Source organism: Mustela nivalis, assembly GCF_964662115.1.
Source record: "Mustela nivalis genome assembly, chromosome: 6".
Lineage (NCBI taxonomy): Eukaryota > Metazoa > Chordata > Mammalia > Carnivora > Mustelidae > Mustela > Mustela nivalis.
This window is the reverse complement of record NC_139025.1, coordinates 147,017,908-147,036,738: the sequence shown is the minus strand read 5'-3', so window position 1 is coordinate 147,036,738 and position 18,831 is coordinate 147,017,908. Positions and strand designations below refer to the sequence as shown.

Sequence of the window (18,831 nt, the reverse complement as noted above, 5' to 3'; positions counted from 1 at the left end):
TCTCTCTCTCTCCCCTCTCCCCTTTTCCTTTCATACTCTACCCCTTGGCTTTAGGAATGCTGGAGAAAACTCTTATTGCAAAACCTCTCTTGGTCACAACCAACTTTGGGAAAGTGGAAAGAGCTAAGAGGAAGAACCCTCCAGATCTTGCCCCAGGCCATGCGACATTCTCGTGCTCGCACAAAGAGATGACGGTGCACCCACCGTTTCTGGTTTTTCTGAGCCACTGCGGTACAAAATGTGGGTAGAAGTTGCTCTGGGGAATATGCTCCAACTCTTAACAGTTCTATCTGTCTAGTCATCCTGAAAAAACTGCCCAATCTAGCACCAGCCATTCGTCTGAACAATCTCCTCAATGTTTTTGGCAGTCTGAGTAAGGACGCAAAACACAGGAAATTGGAATACTCTTTAGCTAGGAAAATCACTGGGTTTAGCGAGCAGAAATCACTACCATTCTGCAGACATGGCAGTGTCCAGGGACGAGCTGTCACGCACCTAGGAGGGAGCAAGCAAGTCTTTCTTAATGAAGACTCTGCAGTTTTAAAACACCTTTTGACTACGAAAAACCTCAGACACACATAAATGTTTAACAAATCCTCGGGTATTCATGACCCAGTTTCCGTGACTGTCCGTGATTCGATTCTGAAGCGGGAACTGAGAGAGATCATCGGTTTACCTGAGACACAAGTAAAATATTTTGAGAGACATGCCCCTTCAGAATGGCATTCCTCTTGGCAGTGGGGGATGCTTCAGAAGTCCTTACAATGAAAATCTCAAAGTCACAGTGGAAATTACCCAAATTCTATTATTTTTTTTAAAAAAACCATGATTTCCCTCTTTCTAGATCACCTCAAAGGAGGAGAGAGCTTCCCAGGATGCAGATTTTTTTACTTTATAGAAACCACTGAATCAATCTACTGCGAGTAAAAATGACAGGAATCCTGAAGTTCTGTGAATTTCTCCAAGGACCCTCCCAAAAGACAGCGAGGACAAGGAAAAGGAACATGGTGGAAAAGAATGAGGGGAGGCCAAATGGGCACTCATTGAGAGCCACTGGACAAGTGAAAAGAAAGTGTTTGAGGGGACATTTACAGAGGCTTTAAATATGCGCTAGCCCAAGATCCCAGCTGCCTATGGGACAGCTTCATAAAGGCGTGCTCCCAGCTGCTATGTTTCTGCCCCCTCACCCGCCTCTCGATTAAGACAACCACGTGTGGCATATGACTGAGTACCACTGCGGATCCTGCTGTGGGAAAGCCCGCTATTCTGCTTCTCAGGAGACAAAACAGAACTCGCTGCTACTAGATACAAACATAAGCAAAAGAAAGCAAACCGCCCCCATCCCCCGACCCCTTGGAGAGCCTCAGATAATATGAAAACACACGGTGACTCATGTGCATGGGTCTGGCTCTTCACTGGGGAGAAGACAGTCTGGGTTCCCCAGCAGAGATCTAGAAAGTTCCAATTAAGCAGGCTAGATGAGGAGGGGTGACATCACCAAGCTGGGCAACGAGCTTCAGGCCTAAACACATTAATCAGAAATGCCTCTACGGTTAGTTTATACACATGACGTGTTACAGTCTGAGCTGTGGTCCCTTCCTGCCCACTGAAAAGCATTCACCTTCCTCTGATTAAATTCACACCAAAGGAACTCCCATTTCGTTAGGCTTCAAAGCCTGTGTGTAACCAGCCACAACTCTACAGAGGATAAAGTGGCTGATGCCTTTTTCTAAGCCCCGGCCACCTGGAGCTCCCTTCTCTGGAAGGGAGGACGCTTTCTTCTCCAGGATCACACAGAGCTGGAGATGCTCAGTATGGTCGGCAGGGGTCGCGTACTGAGATGGACAGTACCTTGGGGAAGATGATGCTGTCCACTTCTTCGCTGGGTGACTGAAAGAGGTCAGAGTCACTGCCGGATTCTCTTTTGAGGACTCCTTGTTTTGAGGCACACTCTCTGCCCAGTCCAACATCCAGGAAGTTCTCACATTCTGAGAAAGAAAATATATTCAGCCAATACCTTTTCATTGCAGCCATTCACCTTGTAAGTCAACCAACTAACGTCCCTCCCTTCTAGTATTAAGCAGCTGTAAAGGACGCGGTCGGATTGGTAGCTTTTTAACTCTAGTATCCCAGTTCTAGGGTGACTGTTACTATGAGACAACCATGAGTTTGCCATGTAAACCAAAAGCACCAAAAGATAAAATGGTAATTTAGAACCACAATTCCATCTGTATTTAGGTATTTAAGTGGGAATCTTTTCCTCTTGGTAGTTAGAAAATATTTTCTTTTGCTACTAAAATCAGAAACTATGTGATAGTTTATGGCCAAATTTCTAAGACTTAAGTTCTTTCTGGAAACTTGTTACCTAGCCAAACACTAGGATTAATAAAGGAGGGAAAGCATATCTAATACAAATGTCAGTATATTACACTTACGGGTTTTATTGAGTAATAACAGAAATGGAATTGTTTAGCTTCTACCTTAAGCGGACCTGACATTGGGGAATAATCACTAAAGAGAAATGTATCGTCTAGAATCTGTCTTCAGTTCAATAACTATCCTAGGGACTCTGGTGAATCAGACAGAGGGGGCCCTGACAGAAACATTATGCTGTAGATCAAGGAGTTCTAAACACTCAGTACACTGAAATTAGCAGGGTATTTAACCCACTTTCTCCTATTAATTCTGTAACAAAAGGGACATAAGACCTAGAAGCAAAAGAATTAAAAATATTTGTATGCGGGGGCGCCTGGGTGGCTCAGTGGGTTAAGCCGCTGCCTTCGGCTCAGGTCATGATCTCAGGGTCCTGGGATCGAGTCCCGCATCGGGCTCTCTGCTCAGCAGGGAGCCTGCTTCCTTCTCTCTCTCTCTCTGCCTGCCTCTCAGTGTACTTGTAATTTCTCTCTGTCAAATACATAAATAAAATCTTAAAAAAAAAATATTTGTATGCGGTAAAAGCAAGAGCCCAATGAAAGTCAGCTAGTGGGTAGGTATCAACCTCCTTCAAGAAGTCTGGAGAGTGAAGCATTTCCATTTCAGTTAGCATTTTTATATGGGATTCAGACACACATATATCAACTCTGCAGGTGATACTAAGCGACGAGGGACACAACAGATCAAAAGGCTACCAGTTCATGAACACGCCACCTGGAGGTTTTAGTTGAAAGCAGATTCAAGAGGAGCTGATGATACAAGGTGACAGCAAAACAAAAAATACCGATGGCTTCAGACTCTATTAATAGACAGTGTACCCAAGTCCAAAATAGGGACAGTCCTACCATTATGTGACAGCTACACTGCACCCACAGGATGATGTCTGTCCCTAGGTAACATTTAAAGTCAAACACTGATAAACAGAAATGCATGCATGGTGAGGAGGTCACAACAGTGGGAACACTCAAGAACCACGTGACTTGCACAGGAGCTTGAAGAAAATGTGTCCAAAGGCAGCTGCAGATTTGCTGTGTGCTGTTCCAGAGGCAGAACAAAACCTGCTGTGTGGAAGCCACGGAGCTTTGCTAGAAGTAGGCTTCTGGGCAATGGGTTGGGAGTTCCAGAAAGTAACCCGTCACTTCACCAGAAGGGGTGGAGCAAAGGCTGAACGACTTTGTCAAGAGGTTTCAGAAAAGATGCATACACAGAAGGGGAAGTGGAGATTAGACAACCCCCAATGTCTCCCTAAATTCTCAGGGTCTATGTTTGGACAATAATTGTGTGTATGTGTGTGTGTGTGTGTGTGTGTGAGAGAGAGAGAGAGAGAGCGCACGCACACGTGCGTGCACACTGCAGGATGAGAAAAGAAAGTTTCTCTTATCTGAATTAGCTAATTATTGATCATTAATAAATTTTTTGCCCTGGATTAGCTGGGAATCTTAGAGGAAGGATCAAAGAACACTGTACTGGTATACAGGTCATGAATTACTTGATCATAAAATTACTTCCTCTGTCAGTTAGTATTTGACTAGGTATTGGGGATTATCCAAATAAAAAGAGATATTTAGTCTGTGTATGTGTGTGGGGTAATTTACAATCTTGTAATAGAAGCAGACATATGAAGAGACAGTTCCAACATAGAAGTACACAAAGGATGCCACCGGGAGCAAGGCGGGGGGGCCCACAGATTAATCTGAAAATGTTTCATTAAAGGAAAAAAAGAAAAAAACCCTAGTCTATTTCAGTCTTGGTTGGTCCAAACTATTTCTGAGTGTTTCATTCAATGGGAATAGCCCTGCCTTTAAAAGACTGGAAATCATGAGTATTCTGGACCACCCCTCCCGCCACCAAATTCGGAGAGTATGTACTCACTTAGGTGGAGTTGGTGTGTGTGACCTTTCTACTTCTCCCCCTTTCCCCACTTGGAAAAATCAAAAACTCCATTTCCTGGTTGAGGGGAAAACAGGGGGCTGGCCAAGAAAAGAAAGGGCTGTCGCAGCACTATGCTGAGCTGCTGGTCTCCAGCTGGCAGGCAAATAGACCACGTCCCAAGTCCAGACTGGAAAACAAACCAATTCAAGACGTTCTAATGGAAAATTCACAGGGAAGATCCAGATTCAGCCCTGGTAGGAACAGCTCACCCAGAAAATAAATCTGGGCCAGCAAATCAAGCTGGAGGATGACTCCGCTGTGTGAGACAATCCTAACTGTCCAGCTGGAGGCCAGCAGTGGGGGGAGAAAAACAGGGAACAAGGGGGGAGAAAAAGATCCTAAGCCATCATGAAACCCCACTAAAGGCAAAGTTAATTCCCACTGTATGTCACAGGCCTTCCTACTGGCCCTCTTCCTTAAGAATAAGGGGGAGCAACACATGCAGGTAGAAGCAAGAACACTGAGCACTGACTGCTTTTAGAGTCGGTCCTGTTTGGCTTAAATCTCCCTCAGCTGACTTTTAGCAGCAGGATCCCAGGCAACAAGTCATTTAACCCCTAAGCCTTCATTTCCATACCAGTGAAACAGGACGATCAGGACCTCCCTAAAACAGCTGTAGAGACTGTTAGAAAGAATTTATGAAAACGGTAACCAGAGCCCTGCCCCTTGCACACATCAGGTGTGTGACAAACACACCTAATGAAGGCGAGCCTTCGTTATTAACCTACGCTGTGCAAGTATCTGGTAAGGACATTACCTTGACATGGGTTAGTCCTGTTTTATGACTCGTATATAAACCTACCTATAAACTTTTGTGTCCTGAGACATTAACTTCTTTAAAAGCTAGGAAAACATGTCATTTTTTAGCTGCTGTCTAGTCATTTGGGTCTAAAATTATATATATGCAAACAAATTATAGCAGGCCATGAAAGACAGGAAAAACCACCACCAGCGCCCACTGGGATTTGCTGAACCATGCTACTCATAATGCATTGGTATTTATTTGTACTTAAATAAATAAATCTGTATTTATCCATACTGGAGGAATATCCAAAGTGATTTTAAAACACGTTATCCTCCTTGGTTTTACACTATTGCTCTCTTGAGCTGTGCTCGTAACATAAATGAAACCTCCAAGATCCAAAGGGCTTAGAACTCACCCCAAAATTTGCTAAAATCAAAAACTCAGGTCTGAAGCACAAAAGCAAAATCCAGATCTTGGATGCTGTTACAAAGAGAGTTAAAAAGACCCACTTTAAAAACACCAAAGTAGTTATGCTTGGGGCTGGAGTATGGAGCAGACATTGTCAACAAAATCCAAGAGGATGTCCTGGGGAAAATGCTCAGGGGTTCAAAATTCATTTCTTTAAATGAGTAAACTGAACTCCAGCATGAGGAGAAACTTAGTTTCACTGCTTGCATGGTTGGGCGTCATTGTACTTTCAGAAAAGACCCTGAACAGCTAGCTCAAGGAACCAAGATACAGTAAATAGTACACTTTTTTTTAAAAGATTTTATTTATTTATTTGATAGAGATCTACAAGTAGACAGAGAGGCAGGGAGAGGGAGGGGGACAGGGGGAGAGAGAGAGAAGGAAGCAGGCTCCCCGCTGAGCAGAGAGCCCGATGCAGGGCTTGATCCTAGGACCCTGGGATCATGACCCAAGCTGAAGGCAGAGGCTTTAACCCACTAAGCCACCCAGGTGCCCCAGTAGTACACTTTTAAGTAGAAGATTCTAGGGGGCTGGGCAGGGTGTAAGTGTCAGCTAAATCCATGATCAGGGTCAATCTTACAACATGACAGGACCCTAAACACAACTATAACATAATATCCTCCATGTGAGACAAAACTAGGGAAGAACACTTTTCATCTCTGTCTCTAACACTACCTTTGGAATAAAGTTGAAGAGTTGAGAATCAGTAGGAAAGCTCTTGGGAGATACAGGATTTGGAAAGTTTGTCTTTCGATTTAATACTACCGCAGGACATCCACAACTACCAGTCAGTGAGGCTTCAATAAATTTTAAAGCAGGTCAGTAAAACCTATAAAGGTAAACAGAGGTGTTGCTGACTCAAGGCGACTCAAGAGCCCAGGGTACAAATTACCAGCACTCACAACAGGCCCAGAGACTTACAGTTACGCACCGTGTCATTCAGGCAACACGCCCCACTGAGAGCTAGTAACTCTTGAGAGATGGGAGACAATAGAGTGCACAGACATTAGGGAACTTTCCTTACATCACTGTGAATTAGTGGCTAAATCTGGGGAAAAAGATGGGCATCTTAACTACCCACAAGTCATACGCTATGTCATTAACAAGCCATTAACAAGTCGGGTCTTAGCAGCTGACCCTCACCTGCTGTTACTAACGCCTCTCAATTGGGACAATACTTCCAAAGTTTAGGGTTCTCAATCCTGGCTATGCAGTGGAGTCACCAAAGGAGCTTTCAAAGATTCTGAGGTCCAGCTCACACCCTAGGCCCCATTAAGTCACAACTTCTGCGAGCAGGACCCAGGCAGCAGTGTATTTCTAAATCTCCCCAAATAACTTTGATGTGCAGCCAAAATGGAGAGCCACAGGATTAGTTCTCAATAAATATTTATAGTTTTATCAGACTGAGAACCCACGATCCTATGTATGTGCACAGCACATATACCTTCACAGAAGTGATGAGTCAGAAAGCCACATGTGAAGATTCACTACTTATATGAAATGTAGGTTAATTCTAGGACACTACATATTCTCAGTTGAGAAAAAATGCCTACAAACCCAAATCACACATACCCCTCTCTTCTGATTTACTGCATGGCACAGTAAGGAAGAACAGTACTCCAAAAGAGGTCTGGAATCAGACGGGGACTGCAGTGTAAAAAATGGAGATTTAAGTCACAGTTATTCAAGCACCTGGAAGTTGGAAGACCCCTGCTCACCTGGGCTCTGTGTGGGGGCCAAGAGAGGTGCTGTATCGGGGCATGGTTTTATCGGACACCAGCTTTCTCGATTTATCTGAAAGAAAAAAAAAAAACCACATCGACTTTCAGAGAGCGAAGTAATAGTGGGATGATTTTACAGCTGCTGCAAGTGTATCTGTTGTACCAACACTTTTACCTTTTTAATACTTTATTGTAAAGGGAGCAAAATTAGAACAAGAAAAAAATCCTTTTCACAACACAATCAAGGCATGCTATGCTCAATTAAGGCTCCAATAAAAGCAACAGGAAAAAGATAAACAAAGAGAAAACCTGGTACAGGCCAAGGGTGAAATTAAAAAAAAAAAAGAAAGAAAGAAATTAACAAATGCAATGCATCAAAGATTAAAATACATATTTGATATCTTTACTTGCAAGTTAAAAAAAAAAACAAAAATAATTTCTATGTATTCAAGAGTTACTGTCCACTGGAGATCAGACAGTATAGAATTCTATGTATTATTAAGTTAATCCCCACAACAGCTACAAGAAGTTTGTATTACCCGTATCCAAAGAATAAGCTCAGCAGTGTTGCTGAGGTAGTAAGCGACAGAACTGGCAATGGAGAACAAGTCTATGGGAATCTATCGCATATTAAGAAGAAAACATTCCCCTAAAATATTTTTTTAATTTAGCCTTTACAGCTCTCAGTCATCTAACTAACATCATAACCATCTACTATCATTAAATTTAAAAGAATATAATTTTTAAAATTATGATGAAAGATTTCAATAGTCCTCTCCCCATAACTGATAAAACTAGACACAGAATCAGTAAGGATACAGAAAACTTGAAAAATACTAGCAACCACTTTGATCTACCCAACACATACAGAGCAATTCACCCAACAAAGGCAGAATACACATTCTTTTCAAATAGTCATGGAATGTTCACCAAAGCAAACCATATTCTGTGGCATAAAAGAAGTATCAAATTTGAGGATTAAAATCATACTACATATGCAGTCTGACCACAACAGTATCAAAATCAGAAACCAAAATAAGAAGTTACCTGGAAAAACCACAAACATTTAAAAAGCAAAACAAAACAAAACAAAACAAAACAAAAAAAACACACAAAAACTTAAAAATCCATGAATCAAAGAAGAAATCTTTAGGAATCATTGTGTAATTAGTTAAATATCAGAAAATATATCAAACTCAAAAATTCAAACATAACATATGAAAATTTGTGAGACAAAGCTAAAACAGTGTTTAGAGCAAAATTTATAACATTAAATGCCTATATTAGAAAAGAGAGGTCTCAAATCAATGATCTAAGTTTCCACCTTAAGAAACTAGCAAAGGCAGACTAACCCAAAGCAAAAAGGATAAAGAAAACAAAGAACAGATGCCAATGAAATAGAAAACAGAAAAATAAAATCAGGGACGCCTGGGTGGTTCAGTCGGTTTAGCGTCTGCCTTCCGCTCAGGTCACCATCCTAAGGTCCTGGGATCGAGTCCCATGTTGGGCTCCCTGCTCAGTGGGAAGCCTGCTTCTCCCTCTGCCTGCCCCCCTCTCTCCCTCTCCCTCTCTCTGTCCCTGACAAATAAATAAAATATTTAAAAAAAATTAAAAGAAAATTGATGAAACCAAAAGCTGATTCCCTGACTAGATTAATGATATCAGTAAAGTCTACCCAGACTGACAAGAATGAAAGTTAAAAACTGCAAGCATAAGGAATGAAAAGAAGTCATCATTACAGATCCTACAGACATTGGAAGGATAACAAAGGGATATTATGAACATCACTGTAACAGATTCAACAAGTTAGATTAAATGGAAACATTTCATGGCAACCGCAAACTACCGAAATTTGCTCAAGAAGATAACCTGAATACCCTTATTCTATTAAAGAGATTGAATTCAGTTAAAAACCTTCCTATAAGGAAATCTACAGGCCCAGAAGGCGTCAGGGGTGAATGCCACCAAACATTTAAGGAAGAAATAATACCAATTCTACACAAACTCTTACACAAAATAGAAAAGGAAGGAACAACACACAGCTCATTTGTATGAGTCCAGCATCCCCTGGACACCAAACCTAGACAGACATTATAAGAAAAATATAAATCAAAATCCCTCAGAAACTCAGCCGCAAAATCCTGAACGAAAATTAAGATACTGAATCTAGCACACAGAAAAGAGATCAAGTTGTCAAGACCAAGTTCATTCAAGGAATGTTGAAAAATCAATTTATTAACAGATCAAAAACGCCACAAATTAATGATTATCAAGAAATGTAGGAAAGTGCTGGGCAAAAGTAAACATTTATTCATGATAAAACTCATAGAACAGTGGAAACAGAAACGAAATTCCTCAGCCTGATAAAGGGTATCTATTAAAAAGAAAAAACAACACACACACAAAACACCCACAGTTAGCATCATACTTAAGAGAGACCAAATGCTTTCGCTCTGAGATCAAGACCAAGGCAAGAATGTCCACACTCATCACCTTTATTCCACACTGTATAGGGGTTTCTAGCCAATTCAGTAAAGCAGAAAAAGAAATAAAATGCACAGGGGTCTGGAAAGGAAGAAGTAAGACTTCCTTTATTCATAGACAGGATGACTGACTACATAGAAAATCCTCAGGAATCTACAAAACTGCTGCTGGAATAAATCAGCTTAGCAAAGCTGCAAGATACAAAGTCAATATATAAAAAAGCAGCACTAGTTCTATATGTTAGCAGTGAACAATTTAAAAAATTAAAAACAAAAGTAATACCATTTACAATAGCATCAATGAATATAAAATCATTAATAAAATCTGAGCAAGACTTGTATTCTAAAAATCAGAAAACACTGATAAGGAAAACTAAAGCATGCTTAAATAGAGACCTCATGTTTATACATCAGAAAATTTCGTCCTGTTGTGAATTCTCCCCCAAATGATCACTACTTGATTCTAAGATTCATTACAAAAGGTACAGTCATCAAGCAGTGTGATACTGGCACAAAGACAAACTTTTAGATCAACGGAGCAAGAGAGAATCTACAAACAGACCTTCACAGATATGGGCTATTGATATCTGACAAAGATGCCAAGTGTTATTCCAACCAGGAAAAAGAACATTCTTCTGAACAAATAATCCTGCAACAAGTGATATCCACATGCAAACAAAAAAAAGGTTGGCAGAAAAAAAAAAACAAAAACCCTCAATATTTGTAAGTCTCCCTCAAATCTTGTATCAGCTATAAAAATGAACTAAAAATATGCCTACATATTAAAACTACAATTCTAGAGGAGGGGAATATTTTTGTGATCTTGGGTCAGGCAAGGTTAGCACACATGAAAACCTGAAAAAATTGACCGCATCAAAATTAATGTTTTTGCTCCTCAAAGGCATTGTTAGGAAGATGAAAAGGCAAACCATAGACTAGGAGAAAATATTTATACAGGATCTATCTGAAAAAGGACTAGTAATAGAAACTATATTAAAATATAAATTATTAAAGCACATATTAAATTATAAATGACCATGAAAAACCTCTTAAAATGCCATAATAAGACAAACAACACGTTTTAAAATGGGCAAAAGACTTGAGAAATTATTTCAACAAAGAATATATATGATTGGCGAAGAACACAGAAAAGGTGCCCAACATCATAAATCATCAGGAAAGAGCAAACTGAAACCAAAAAGAGTAATGGTCCATTATCAGAATGGTTAAAATTAAAGACTGATAATACCAAGTGTTGGCAAAGACGTGAAGAAACTGAGCACTGATACGTTACCAGAATGTGAAACAGTACAGCCACTTTAGACAACAGGTTAGCAATTTCTTATAATGTCACTAACAGACATTTAATACAACACAACAATCCCACTGATGGGTATTCATTCACCCAAGAAAAACAAAACGTATCTTTGCACAAAGAATTCTATTGGGATTCTCAGAGCGGCTGAGCCCCTAACTAGAAACAACCCAATTTGCTGTCAACAGGTACATGGATAAACAAATAGTGGTACATTCATACAATGCAACACACTCACAATAAGAAGGAATGAACCACTGATACAAACAGCATGATTGAGTCTCAAGAACATGATGTTAATAGAAAAAAAAAAAAAAAAAAAAAAGCCAGACAAAAAACATTGCCTAGGACATGGTTCCATACAGTATTTTAGAAAAAGCAAAAATAGGGCGAGAAGTTTATTAGTGATTCAACTGGAGGAACAGAATAACTGCAAGGGGACAGGAGGGAATTTTGGGGATGACAGCATTATTCCTACCATGACTGCAGAAGTTATTATACATAATTTCTTGATATTATTATACATAATTTAAACATTTGTCAAAACTCATCAAATTGTGAACTTAAGTTGACTTTTACTGTATATAAATTATATTCCAACAGAACTGAAAAAAATCCCTTAAATATAAGTGCAATATATATGTTTTTAGTTTTTATAACTACCAAACACCTTAACATTACAATCCTCTAGTTTCATTAAAATTTAGGAACCTTTGCAAAAATTCTTTATCTCAGGATATTTTTCATTGCCTTCTCAATTCCACAGCCAATGAGTAAACTGAAGGCCGAGAGCCTTCAATATGTAAGGGACTAACTGATTATACCTTTCATTTCATTTTAGGCATCTGTATATTAGAAAAAGTAAGTTAAACAATTTGCAAAATGTATAATATATATAGATAAATACATAATGTGACTAATACATTAATCATATGTAACTACAATAATGTATTGTTTAAATCAAAATTAAAAAATTAAAATATTTATCAAAATTAACACATAATAATGAAATTAAGATTAAATCAAATCTTTTTTTAAAGACTAATTTATTTGAGAGAGAGAATGAGCATGAGCAGACTCCACACTGAGTGGGGCCTGACACAGGGCTTGATCTCACAACCCTGAGATCATGACCTGAGCCGAAATCAGGAGCTGGAGGCTTAACCAACTCAGCCACCCAGGTGCCCCTAAATCAAATCTCTTTAACTGAATACACTCATTTCTGAGTAACAGTGGTGAGAACATATTAATGGTGGAAGAGTAGTCTTTGTGTGTCTCTCTTATCTTCCCCAGGTCTTGTGAGCAAAGGCACTGATTGTCCTTCTGTTCTAAACTATCTTTTCCAAAACGTCTGTATATCAAACAGCCTTGAAAAAGAGAGATACCGTTTCTTTCCAAAGCAAAGGGTAGGTTTGTTTACTGTCTCCCATAATAAAGATAATGTCTCAATCAAGGGCAAAGATCAGGCAGGCTCACTGCCCATTATAAAAACTGAGGTTTCCTAAGGGTGGGGTTTCTCAGCTGTGACACAGCGCCCTCCTGCGCTGCTCTGTGCTGCCCTTGGGGGACTTGGGAAGCAAGAGAAACCAACAAGGAAGCGATACACATGGTGCTTTTTTGTGCAATAAGCAATAAACTCCTTTGTCCCTGGACCCAGGAGCCCTGTGACTTCAGCTAGCACCCCAGAAACTGTCAGGCTAACTTGGGAACCTTCAAGTGGGGTAAAACCTCGTACCTATCGCAGTTTTGACAGTTAGTATATATTAAATAGTATTAAAACATTTAAACACAGTGGAAGGCAAAAGTCTCTTGACAGAATCACACCTATGTGGTGAAAAACCTTAATCTGATTCAGTTACTCATTGAATGATTATGCTTGAATAAAGGTAAAGAAACAATATCAAGGGGCACCTGGGTGGCCCAGTGGGTTAAACCTCTGCCTTCGGCTCAGGTCATGATCTCAGGGTCCTGGGATCGAGCCCCACATCAGGCTCTCTGCTCAGTAGGGAGCCTGCTTTCTCCTCTCTCTCTCTCTCTGCCTGCCTCTCCACCTACTTGTGATCTCTCTCTGTCAAGTAAATAAATAAAATCTTTAAAAATAAATAAATAAAAAAAGAAACAATATCTACTTTAACTTTTCGGTAGTTTCCCAAATTTTTCTTTACAAATTACTTTTTGTTTTTTAAATTTAACTTGGGAAATCTTCTATTTCATTGTAGCTTTAGGCTGGCAGGAAAGTTACAAAGATAGTACATAGTTCTTATATACCCCTCCCTCCCCAGTGTCTCTAAGAGAAACATCTTACATAACCCTGGTACATTCGTCCATAGTAGGAAACTGACATCGGTACATTACCATTAACTAAATTCTAGACTGGATTTGGATTTCGTTTCTCTTTCCACTAATGTTCTTTTCTGTTCTGGGATCAAAACCAGGATACTCAGCACACTGAATGTGTGTGTGTGTGTGTGTGTGTGTGCCTGTGCACATGCAAGCGCACACGCATGTGTTTTTAATTTGGCATTTTAACATCTTTCCTGGGATGTGATTATATACTCTTAAAACTCACCCACCTAAAGCATATGATTCAATGGCTTAGGATCTTCACAGAGTCCTATAACCGGTAACCAATGTCTGAGTTGAGAACACTTCATCCCGCCAAGAAGATCCTGTACCTCCTAGTCTTGGCACCCACCCCACCTCTACCTCCCATTTCTGGGCAATCCTGAGTCCACTTTCTGTGTCTGTGGATTCGCCTACTCCAGACACTTCACAGAAACAGAACCACACATTATGGGTCTCTGGCGACTGGCTGCTTTTCCTTCACAAAGGGCTTTCAAGGTTTCCCCATGTCACAGCACGTATCAGTACTTCATTCTTTTACTACCGAATCATCTTCCGCTGTGTGGGGATACCCACATTCTGTTTGTTTATTTATTCTTCAGTTGATGGACATTTGGGCTGTTTTCACTTTCTAGCAGTATGGAATAATGCTTGCTATGAAAATCCATGTACAACTTTTTGTTTGGGTGTTTTCACTTCTCCTGGGTTTACAGCTAGGAGTGAAACTGCTGGGTCATGTGATACCTTCACGTTTAACATTCTGAGGAACTGCCAGACCTCTCCAAAGGGCCTGCACCTTTTGATGTCCCTACCAGCAACGTACTGGCGTTTTATCTTTCCGTATCTGTGCTAACCCTTGTAATTGTTCTTGTCTGTTTGTCTGATTGTAACCATCCTAGGAGGTGTGAAGTGGTATCTCCCGGGAGTGTGTTGTTTATTTAAAGATTTTATTTATTTATTTATTTGAGAGAGAGCACAAGAGAGCATATGAGTGGGGATGGCGGGGTTGGGTGGGGGAGAAGCAGACTCCCAGCTGAGCAGGGAAGCAGGATACCAGGCTTAATCAATCCCAGGACCCTGGGATCATGACCCAAACAGAAGGCAGACGCTTAACTGAATGAGCCACCCAGGTGCCCTGGGAGTATATATTTTTTAAATGGAAAATATATTTTAATCTGTTGGTTACTTTCTAGGAAAGGAAGACAGTATGAAGATGTAATGTGCATCACCCTTAGGTTTGCCTCTCTCCTTATTTAATAAAAAAAAAAAGTATTAAATATCTCCTATATATCAAATCATTCTGTGAAGCCTTAAAAGCAGAAGTACTCAAGAAAGTGTCCTGCAAGGATTCCCAGTTTATGTGAGAGAGACGTGGAAGTGGTTGGTTACTGTGGGCCTTGCACACACTGAGATGTGTGCTGCCTGGGACAACGTGAGCTGTAATTAATAGAAAGGAGAATGAGCGGAGCGCCATAAGCAGTAACCACGTTGTAAATGCTGCGCGTATTTCTGGCCAAGTCACAAATGACACCGAGAGACCTGGGGCCAGAGTTAACCACTCTACTTCGGCTGCAGGCAAGGGATTGCACAACTGCGGAGAGTGGGGAAGTCAGAGACTGCCACACCCTTGTAGAAGCAGAAGCATTCAGAGAGCTTCAGTTTCACACAGGTTAAGGAAGCAGAGGTTTGAGAAGAGATGGTAGGTCCAAGGTGCCAACTGCTGCAGAGATGTCAAAGGAGATGAAAGTTAGAAGTTACTGGACTGGGCAACTGTGACGTTTCTCGTGACTTTGGAAAGAGCACGTTTTATTTAACAGAACAGGTAAGATCAGAATTAAAACTGTAAACACCTCTTGATATCTCTAGATTCACAGTACTGAAGTTTATAAAATACTGTCAGCTGGACTGGGTCTCTCTCCTGCCCCAGGAGGAGGCATGATGCCATTTCGGAGAGGAGCTCACACACACCCCGTGAGGTTAGATTCGCGGACAGTATCCCCGCGTACTAACTGTACTGGTGACAGCGTCTGCTCTGAAGGGTGAGCTTTTTGAGAAGGGAAGCACATCTTAATTCCGTGGGTTTCCCAACCGTGTGACAACCGTGGATTTTACGGTGGATGCTTAATGATTAATCTTTGAATTCATCATCTGCAGTGACTTTACAGAGAATGAAAAGTTAGGACTGAGAGCCGTCAGGGTTATCACTCTGCCTCCATTTACCAGATGGATAAACAAACCAACCCACCCGAGGTAGCCAACCGTGGAGGAACTGGGCCAGTCAGGACATACTCAGAAACAGCAAGGGCGTTTTCTACTCAGCCCCACAAGTGCCTCTTCTGACTTTTTCCTTTGTCTTGGAATTCAACAATTGTTTAAACAAGCTTTAATAACAATACTAAACTGAAACAGTCTGGCGAAGTATAATTCAGATCTCTGGAGGCAATTAGTTGGAAAACAAAGTCCCAGTTTACCTCGGACAAGAATATTTAGAAAATAAAATAAGAAAATGAAACAAATATATGGAACTCTGGGTGCCAAGTTTCTGAGTATCAGAATGCTGCCACTGAGAGAAATGTCTTCTGTTTTGGGCTTTCTGTCCAGATGCCTCTTTCGGTCACCGACAGCTAATTAACAGCGATGTGCCAAGGAGGCTCACCATCTCTATGGACACAAGGCACTTAAGCAAATCTGGCCACAATGCAGCTGTCAGCTGGTTCCTTCTTCCGAATTAGGCCTCATTTACAAACAATTAAAAGTAAAACCTATATTGAAAAATGTTCAAGTTTCCAGTAAATCAAGACTTTTTCACCAGGGAAGGATGGGGAAATGGAGCATAAGAAGGCTTCCTGAAGCTCTTTGGCGGTTAGCTACACACACATCCATCCACACAGCTGGCCAGGCACCATTTTGGGGGCACCGCCTTACGTAAGAAACAGTGCGAAGGCACAGCAACAGACAGATGAGGAAGATGGGACCCTGACTACAGCTGGTAGGGTGGGTCTCACAGTTCACAAGTGTGAGGAACCCTTCTGAATGAGAAATGCCATGGGTTCCATTTGCCTCCCATACCCCAGGATGACAGAGGTAAATAACCCTGTGGCACGACTCAACCAACCGTGGACCACAGCCTGGGAAACACTGAGTAGTCACTGAAATACAACAGGTATATGAGTACTGGAAACCTAAAGAAGTAAGGAAGCTCCTAGGATTTAAAAAAGAAAAAAATAATTATCATCTCTGGTTCAGATAGTTGAGAAAAGCTTAGCAAGGCTGATGGTCCATGGGGTGGGCAGGATGCTCTGGAGACAGGGGGAGGTAGGGAATTCCAGCCACGTGGAAAAAAGGATGAGCCATCAGGACACTTCAGAGCTGGAGTTCATAGCCTTACATGGCCCAGGCTCCTTCCAAGAATCTGAGGGAAGCCATGGAACCCTTAAGAGAAACACGGGTATGTGTCCAGTCAGTGGTTCTGGAGCATACCCTTGGAACCCTGATGACAGACCCTTTCCTTAGACGTCTCTGAGGAGCACAAAAAGACCAAAAGTTCCCAGAAAGAAGAGTGGAGGGTATGGCTACAGTGAATCTAGGCTTGAGCAAGGGTGGACCCTTTCCCCAATTACAGAAGCAAGGGAGCGAGAGCAGGATTAGGCAACGCTAGAAGCATACCGATAAAATGGGGTAGTGGGGAGGAAGGGAGTATGGGGCATCAGGACACAGACCAGCAGGGACTGAAACTGGACTAGTCTAGCAGCAGCGTGCAGCTGGGCTGGGGAGGCATCCTCTGCAGACAGAAGCAGCAGCAGATCTGTATGCTAGCGCACACGGTAGAATCCACAGAAATAAGAAAAAGCGGTCAAAATCCACCATGTAACAGACAGGAAATCCCGTGGGGAAGAGTATGACGAGAGTCATACTCTCAAACAGAGTCGCACTCTGTTCACCCACGCAGAGTCTCGGGTGTTCTGATGTCTTTCAAAGAGGGCGACATGAGGCAGCCTGGAGAGCTCCTGCCTCTGGCCTCTTACAAACATAACCAGTGCAAAAGTGAGTGTGCATAAGTCCAAACCACAACGAGATGCTGTATCACAGCCGTTAGGGTGGCTACGATCACATCCCCACCTCCAAAAAACCACCGAGGAAATAACAGTGTTGGCGAGGGCACAGAGAGGTCGGAACCCCATGCACCGCTGGAGGGAATGTCCGACACGGCCGATCCAGCAATCCCACTTCTGGATATACGCTGAAAAGAAGCGACAGCAGGGACTCGGACGGATATTTGTACACCAACGTCCACGGTAGTGCTGTTCGCAAGAGATAAAAGGTGGAAACACCCCAAATGTCCATCAACAGACGGATGGATACGCGAAATGTGGTATGCACATACAGTGGACTACCGTTCACCCTTAAAAAGGAAGGAACCTTTGACATGTGCCACGACATGGCTAGCCCTGCAGACAGGATGCTAAGTGAAAGAAGCCAGTCAGCCAAGTACAAACCCCGTATAATTTCATGCAGAGGAGCTAACCAGAGTAGTCAAACTCACAGAGACAACAAAACAAAACAGAACAACCCAGAATGGCGGTTTCCAGAAATAAGGAGTAGTTATTTAATGGGTAGAGTCTCAGTCTGCAAAGATGATCAAGTTCTGGAGAAAGATGGTGGTGAGAGTCGCAAACAGTGCAAATGTTCCATGGCATCACTGACCCGTACACCTACTGGGGTAAGTTCTATGTCATGGGTGCTCTCACCAAAAAAAAAAAAAAAAAGAAAGAAGAAGGAAAGAAAGAAGGAAGGAAGGAAAGGAAGGAAGGAAGGAAGGAAGCTTACAGTAATTAGAGATAAGCAAGTTCATTTAGACAAAGGTGGTCAAGCGGCCCACACAGTCAGGGGCAGAGCTGGAATTCTGGGCCAGATGCTACCAATTATGGTCAATGCCATTAACCAGAGGCCAGTGCCATGTGTACCAAGTGCAGAAAGAATGTCAAAACACATATCAGTATTTTCCACCATATCCTGCAGACAGTGACAGCAACACCAAGTATAATGTCTTCTTGTCTGAACATACTGTTCTTATCATATAAATAAACTGCTTAAGAGATATAAACCGGGTTACAAAATATCTCCCCCATCCTTCTGCCCTGTTTCAGAATCTGATATCACAGATAAGTCGGCCCTTGTCTTGGTGCTGTTCTTCAACAACTGTGTCTTTCTCACTCATACTGAGAGACAACTTAAAGACTGAACTATGTGGCTACACTGGAAACATTCAGAGTGCTTCCTATAGGCCAGATAGAACACCAAGTCCCGAGTACAAACATAGTAACACACCTGTTTGCCCGTAAATCTCTTTTCCAAAAGGTGACCTCTAAGATCGAGATTTTTCCATGAGTG

At 41.6% G+C, this 18,831-nt stretch overlaps 1 protein-coding gene across 7 annotated transcripts in view; it reads right to left on the bottom strand.

Annotated features, from left to right (window-relative positions):
* Positions 1-18,831, bottom strand: part of AKAP13 (A-kinase anchoring protein 13) — a 119,969-nt gene that overhangs the window by 94,889 nt on the left and 6,249 nt on the right. For all 7 annotated transcript variants that reach the window (XM_082736028.1, XM_082736033.1, XM_082736029.1 and 4 more), the window contains exons 2-3: positions 7,297-7,372; positions 1,852-1,988 (exon numbers count right to left, since the gene is read on the bottom strand). In XM_082736028.1, the coding sequence (XP_082592154.1) occupies positions 1,852-1,988; positions 7,297-7,372 (213 nt within the window). The remainder of the gene's footprint in view (positions 1-1,851; positions 1,989-7,296; positions 7,373-18,831) is intronic.